Source organism: Trachymyrmex septentrionalis, unplaced genomic scaffold (assembly GCF_001594115.1).
Source record: "Trachymyrmex septentrionalis isolate Tsep2-gDNA-1 unplaced genomic scaffold, Tsep1.0 scaffold109, whole genome shotgun sequence".
In the NCBI taxonomy this organism is placed as follows: domain Eukaryota; kingdom Metazoa; phylum Arthropoda; class Insecta; order Hymenoptera; family Formicidae; genus Trachymyrmex; species Trachymyrmex septentrionalis.
The window spans coordinates 627,878-635,071 of NW_017304217.1; the positions used below are offsets into that span (position 1 = coordinate 627,878).

The 7,194-nt window shown below is 31.7% G+C and overlaps 2 protein-coding genes across 2 annotated transcripts in view; one reads left to right on the forward strand and one right to left on the reverse strand.

Moving 5' to 3' along the window:
* The window catches only part of LOC108748694 (translation factor GUF1 homolog, mitochondrial), a 3,585-nt gene extending 2,211 nt beyond the window's left edge, over positions 1 to 1,374 (reverse strand). Inside the window, exons 1-2 of the mRNA XM_018486973.1 lie at positions 1,195 to 1,374; positions 289 to 1,101 (exon numbers count right to left, since the gene is read on the reverse strand). Coding sequence (XP_018342475.1) covers positions 289 to 1,101; positions 1,195 to 1,289 — 908 coding nt within the window. The 5' untranslated portion in view covers positions 1,290 to 1,374. The remainder of the gene's footprint in view (positions 1 to 288; positions 1,102 to 1,194) is intronic.
* Positions 1,375 to 2,898: 1,524 nt separating this feature from the next.
* On the forward strand, positions 2,899 to 6,051 carry LOC108748701. The gene is made up of 4 exons (XM_018486986.1): positions 2,899 to 3,836; positions 4,482 to 4,869; positions 5,347 to 5,628; positions 5,733 to 6,051. Exons 1-4 carry the CDS (start codon positions 3,353 to 3,355, stop codon positions 5,929 to 5,931), a joined length of 1,353 nt encoding a protein of 450 aa, XP_018342488.1. The 5' UTR covers positions 2,899 to 3,352; the 3' UTR covers positions 5,932 to 6,051.
* The last annotated feature ends 1,143 nt before the right edge of the window (positions 6,052 to 7,194 follow it).

The following is a 7,194-nucleotide window of genomic DNA, read 5'->3' on the forward strand; positions in this document are numbered from 1 at the left end:
CTAAAAAATACGCGATGACTTTTTACTTAACCTAATATATATATATATATTTTATAAATATTTAAATATTTATGTGCATGTTAGATCTTTATATAAATATTTAAACATTTAGAATTTAAAAAATTAAATCAATATCTCAATTTTGTTATTCTTAATTTGTCTTATTTTATTATTTAGAATTATTTCTAAAATTTTCTGACCTATCAAGCACTCCAATTTAATTTATAATAAAGTATAATTAGTTTTTATAATTAGAGAGTTTATATAATAAGAGTTATACTCACTCACATTGTCTTCACATTTTCTGTGTAAGGTCTGAGAAGAAAAATATTTCGAACTTCATATGATTTTTTCATATATGCAGAACTAATTTGTTTGCCAACTGACAATGCTCCATCTTTCACATAAATTAAAGAAATCGTCCCTTTATGCTTGTCATACCAACTATCAAATATCAGTGCTCGGAAAGGCTTATCTCTGGCTACCGTAGGCGGTGGAATTCTTTCAATTACAGCATCTAGAACTTTATTGATACCAGTACCCAACTTGGCAGATATCTTTATAACATCTATATGATCTACATCAAGTAACATTTGCAACTGCTCCTTGACTTTCTCGGGATTGGCGTTCTTCAAGTCCACTTTATTAATTACTGGAATTATTACAAGATTCTTTTCTCGCGCTAAATAGTAATTGGCTACCGTTTGTGCTTGAACACCATCATTAGCATCGACCAGTAGTATAACCCCTTGACAAGGAGCCAGCGATCGATGAACCTCTGCTGAAAAATCCACATGTCCTGGCGTATCAATGAGATTCAGAAGATACTTTTTGCCTTGATATGAATAAAACAGCGACGCCGTCTGCGCTTTTACTGTAATCCCACGTTCTTTCTCCACTTGTAGATTATCCAGGATCTGCTTGCCAGAGTTTGCCTTTACAGCGCCCGTTAATTCCAGTAATCTGTCTGCTAATGTACTTTTACCATGATCAACATGTGCGACTATACTAAAATTACGAATGGCTTCAACTGATACATTGTACTCTGCATCGGTTGTCGCTTGTGTGGAGAAATATCTGCTTGACGAATACGTCCATTCTCTAGAACAAAGTATAAAACTAATTTAACATTTCAATTAGTTATATGAAGTTTTTTTTCTTTCAAATCAAGATTTTTATGAATGATTTTGTAACCTTTGATGTTTGAAAAGTCTCGCATTGCGAACGGCACGGATGATTTCGATGTACAATGAATTCAACATAACATTACGCATTTTTATGCGTGTCATATTAAACAAAAGTTGTATATTAACATAAATTGATTATTACAAAGTACAATTTCTTGTCACACTCTATTCTGAATGATTTATAACATTTCTTTCTCTATGCGACATTTTTAACTGTTTTACTTATAAATAAATATTTAATATAATCGGTTTCACTTAAATTTCGATAAAATTACACTCAATTGATGTATTTTCACGTAAAAATAAATATTTGAGAAGGAAAAAATAACCCCTCTCATCACATCGTCTAAGGCCGGAAGACAATTCACGCATTGAAGATTGAGATTAAAGATTAAAGATTGAAGCTCGTATTCAGAATGCTTTTATCTCTAAAATTCTATAGTATGCGTAACGTAAATTATAGCATGTTAGCGCGTTAACATCGTTGTAAGTGCGTTCTGAATATGCGGGCCTGAAATTTCACCAATGAGGACAAAAAAGTTTGGTCTTTGGCTCCTTTTGTTTTGATTGGTCAAACTTTAATCCGCCTTAGGCCGCAATCAGACTACATTTGAAGAATGAGATTGAAGATTGAAAGATTGAAGTTTGACCAATCAGAGAGAACAAAAGAAGCCAAAACTTCTTTGTCCTCATTGGTGAAATTTCAATCTTTAATCTCAATCCTGAATGTATAGTCTGATTTCGGCCTAATACATGCGCAGATAAAGCTCTAGATACCAAAGCAGCATTCTTTTATTTGAGCCGAACAGCCATCCTATTGGCTATTTCGATTGCCATTTTGATTTAGTTTTTTGTCGTCTAATAAATGCATATTATTGGTATAAGGTATGGTTAGTAGGTCCACAAAATAGAGGATGTGCTACTTTGGTATCTACTACCTAGAGCTTTACTTTTATCTGATTGGCATATTCCGTTAGATTCTAAAATATCGAATGGGTGCATTCGGAAATCAGAACTATGACACAACCGCTCAGTGTTGTTCTGAATGCACCCAAATGCATCTGATGCGATAGATTTTCTAGCCCGAATATCTATCAATTTTAACAATTAATATCTCGATTCGCCTTAGCTACAGTATATACAGTAGCACAATTCTCCTAATTTTGTTGGCCAAAATGGAGTGCGCATGCGTGAAATAAGTAAATTTCCTCGTTTCATTTCCTCCTTTTTTTACTGTTCTCTCTCTTTATCTGTTCTCTATTTAAATAAGCGTTTCAATGTTCCACTTAAACATTTGTCTTTCAAGCATACATGATTCAGACTAGAAATTTAGAGAGAAGTATTATGTGTATTGTCCATGTTGTGAAATGTTATGTGAGAAATCTCAAGAAATTAATCTAATTTTTATGAAAAAGTGATAAAGTGAAAAAGTGAACAAAAAGTAATATAGAAAATCGAGCAAAAACGATTTCTTTTTATTTATTGTATTTTAAATTTATTTTTTGGACATACTCGTACATAAATTTCTTTTATATCTCTCAGCTTTCTCATAACATTTTCATAGAGATATATATTACATAATATTTCTTTATACAAAAATATACATTTTTAAGTTAATTTAATATTTTTCCTAATATTTTTCTACATTTTCTCTTTATTTTTCAATATGTTTACAATTTATTTTTATTAATTTTTATTAAGTTCAGATTATTTCATTGTAATAGTAGGTTTAATCGTTTGTATACGTTGCATGCTCTAATATGCTCCTATAACAGCTCTTACTCACTCCAACGCATTTGTTGGAGTGTGACGCGAATAAATCTAGTGAGTTTTGACAGAACGAAAAAAGGATGAAAAGAGAAAGAAGTTAAGTGGTAACCACAGTACATATACTGTGCCTTAGCGGGGCAGAGCGACACTTTTTTGCCAGATTCGTTCATTTCGTGCAGAATTGCATTGAATAAGACTGATTTTATTAATATCGGAGGTGAAGAGGCTAATCTCAATAATTAGCTTATTTTCGTGTCAAATTTATTTTTATATAGGACACATCGATTCGGTGTATTTTTACCAAAATTTAAAGTGCACGAGGTCTTCTTAATATCTTCTTTAAGGATACATCTGTTCGAAGCTCCTTGTGCCAATTTGACGTGCCTGTGTATAGAATGAGTATGCAAGACACGGAAATTTATGGATTTCTTTACGTTAAGTCGACGAGAAAAAGATACAACGCAAGGATCGCACAAAGGGTGAGGAAAAGGGCTTTGGCTCTGTCGAAGATATGGAAACGTTTATGGTGCTCAATAAGAAAGTTGGGACCCGGTCTCGGCTTGCAAGTGCAGTTTGATCAGAAACTTAGCTACCACGACAATGCTTTGAAGCAAAACGAGAAGGACAGCTCAGTTGTGATACCACCAAATGCCATTGTTCATCGTATTCTGTCCAGAACGAAACAATTTGCGTTTAGTATATCATCGGCAGTGGATAGGAAGCCTCTGTTGTCATTGTCCGCTAATTCGGAGACTGAGACACAGCGTTGGATGGCGAATATCAGACACTTGTTGAAGCCCAGAAGGCACTGTTGTATTGAAAAATCATATGATGTATCCATAGTTGATAACGCACATTCGAAGGCAGCAGGTTTAATTGGTTGGTATAATTGTCAGTTTGAAGCTAGCCAACGATACAGGCCCAGTTTCATTAATACAAGATTAACTTCAATTTTGATTAATTTATTCTTTATGTTTTTCTAATTCTTAAAATTAGAACCGAGATTAAAATCAATCTTACATTAGTGAAATCAAGCTTAAGAGTGTTTTCCAATAAGAGACAGGTATGACATAATACAGTGAATTATCATATCCTCGTTTGCAATGCTAAACAAAGATGAAATGATCGCTGTGTTTTACACTGTCTTTTGTTGAAAAGTACCAATATATACAACTAAATCAAGAATTTAACTTCTGGTGAAACTAACTGGTTGATAGAGAAGCTATACAATGAAGAACAATTAATTATGTAGACTTCTTTCTATCATTATGTATAGTCTCTTTTCCTTTAAATAATCAATATTAATTGAAAGGAGAAAACTATATGCATACTCTCTTTTTTTCAATCAATCCTGATACTTGAAAGAAAAAAAGGAAAAAATATAAAAACTACTTTTTCAATATGTCAATTTTACGTTTTTTTAGGAAAAAACATTTATACGTTTGATTTAGATATATGTCGTTGAATATATGTCCTCAATTTAGTGAATCTATAAATATCAATGTGATTTTTATTGTTTGGCAGGTTTATATGGAGATTTGATCGCCAACCAAACAGGAATTTTCATTAGAAATGTTTACACAGGCGAGATAGCTAAAACTTTCAAATGGACAGAATTCACTCAATTCCATTTAATGACAGCAGGTCGTCCAGAAGATGTGAAGCGTATTTGTGTAATACATACCAGCAAAGAGTTTTGCTGTGGCATTGGAGAACTCTACATATTTTGTCTTGACGCTAATAAGTTACTTCAAGACTTGGTAACACAGGGCCGTGGTCCGAAACACCGACAAAAATTTTTATATTCTGATGGCGATAATCTTGAAACAAGAAAACACAATGAAATCAGTAGTCTTTCTTCACCATTAAAGAGTGATGCACCTCTTTGTATGCTTAATACAGACACTAATTGGTGTGTATCATTATACAGAATGACAACAAAAGTGGTCAGAAAGTTTTGTCAAATTTTATCAAGTTATTAATAATAAATGTATATTTACAGAAAACTTTAAGAGTGTTAACTATATTTCATTAAATACTAAAAATAATATAAAATGGCTATTTTTAATTTGGAAACAAGCTTTAAACTGCTTTGGAAATGTATCAACGATGACGTATCTTTCCATCAGTAAATTCTCCCAGACAGCCAACAGAGCGTTCTTTAGTCCATTAACTGATGAAATTCTTTTGATGTAGAATCTTTGATATTGATACATTATATTATCCAGATAGCACGCTGATGAAAATGATGATAAATAACATCAGTTTGTTATCTGAATAATGATTTAATAACACGCAAAACTTAGTGACCAAAATTTTTTGTCATCCTGTATATAGAAAATTAAGTAACAATATTAATGTAATAATGCATATTAAATTTGAAAAATAGTTTAAGAACACCGATCAGCACTAAAGTTGTGAAGAATATGTACCACTCGGAACCTAATCTAATGTACAGTGAAAAACTTCATTCCTGTAACCACAGAAAATCCAATACCTCTATTGCTTCTGGAATTTATGAAGAAATTATGGATAATATTTGTTCTCCTAAAATGTCATTCACTTCCAATGAATATAAAGATACAGATAAAATTTCATGCAATTTACAAATTGAACCTCCAGCATTACCACCACGACAGAAACATAGGCCAGAATACACAGAAGAAGATAGGTAAGATTGTTTTATTTATTTTTTTTTAGAATTACCTTCTGAGAAAAATATAAAATATAGAATTAGAACAGTTTAAAAATGTGACTCGGTTTTTCTTAAAACAGGATGGATACAGAACAATATTCTCATCAAGAAATTTCCAATCATTTTAAATCAAGGTTACAAAATACAATATGTACGCAAAAAAGTACTCTCACAGATTCTTCCAGTTATGTTCCAATGTCACCACAATTGAGAAACAATATGCTTAAGTCTGATGTTTTGGAAAATTTAAAAGAAAATGACTATGTAATTATGCGATAACATTATATGACGCAAATATGTGGGTGAGTCAATATATATTTTGATTTTCTAGGATTACTTATTGACTCACCTATCATAATTGATATAAAGATTAAGAAAAAAATCTAATAGATAGCAAAACGAGAGTAGATAGTAGATAGTATATATAAAATATACTAAAAATATATATGTAGAATGTAGATAATAGTAGTAAATATATATTAAAAACCGTCCAAAACTACTTCATTGCTTTTTATATTCTATGTAATGTAACGAATCAGAAAGGGTTTATTAAAATTTAAAAGAATATAATCATTTAATAACATCTTGTAGATCACACAAAATCAATATTTTCTGAGATATACGCAAAAAGGCGAATTTTTTGTAGTTTTTTCAAAATGGTAGCCAAAACATGGTCAAGTGTTAAATTTTATTATCAGATCCATTTTCAGCAGCCAAAAATACATGCAAAAATTTGCTGCCATTAATTTTTCAGGTCATGTAGTTCTGAAGATTTACCATCTTTTTTTGCTCTAGACTTTGTTCATTCTGGCAGCCATCTTGAGTACGCTAATTCGATTTTCCGAAAAAAGGCCGCATTTTTTTAAAAGTAGATATCTCAACAATTTAAGCCCAAAACGAATCCCATAGGCCTCTCTGAATTTTGGACAGGTGGGGGGGGGGTGGCCTTTTTGACAAAGAATGCCCCATATATACAGGGAGGAGCATTTAAAACAGATGAATAACTCGCTTGTTTTTAATAATAGAAGAAAAAGTGTCAAACAAAAGTTACTTAGTTTCGAGGGGCACATAATGTGATGTCAATAATGTTTTGTAGGTGGAAGCGTAAAGGATAAGCAAAGGTCAAATTTGTTTTTTTAAATGAAATGATATGTTTTTTTATTTACCTTCTGATAGAGCATTTTAAGACGAATACAATGACCTATAATTGAAGGTCATTCAAAGTTACACAAGATCAATAATGGAAAATAATTGAATGTAATGGAAAATAAATTGTTTCAAGGTACTCTTCGAATAATTTTGTGTCTTCTCTTCTTGTTGGTATACCGCTAATCGTTCAAGTGTATGTAAATATTTACATACCATTTATAATAAATTGAATCGCACATAGCATTATCGATATTTACTGATCAGTTTGAATTTCTCGATTAAAATGCATCTCTTGCGAAATGCGTTATACGAAAGCCGAAAAAGTCGATATGATTTTCGCCTATGATGGATATCACCAAATTATGAGAGAAGCAATACGTTTGTATGCTGAAA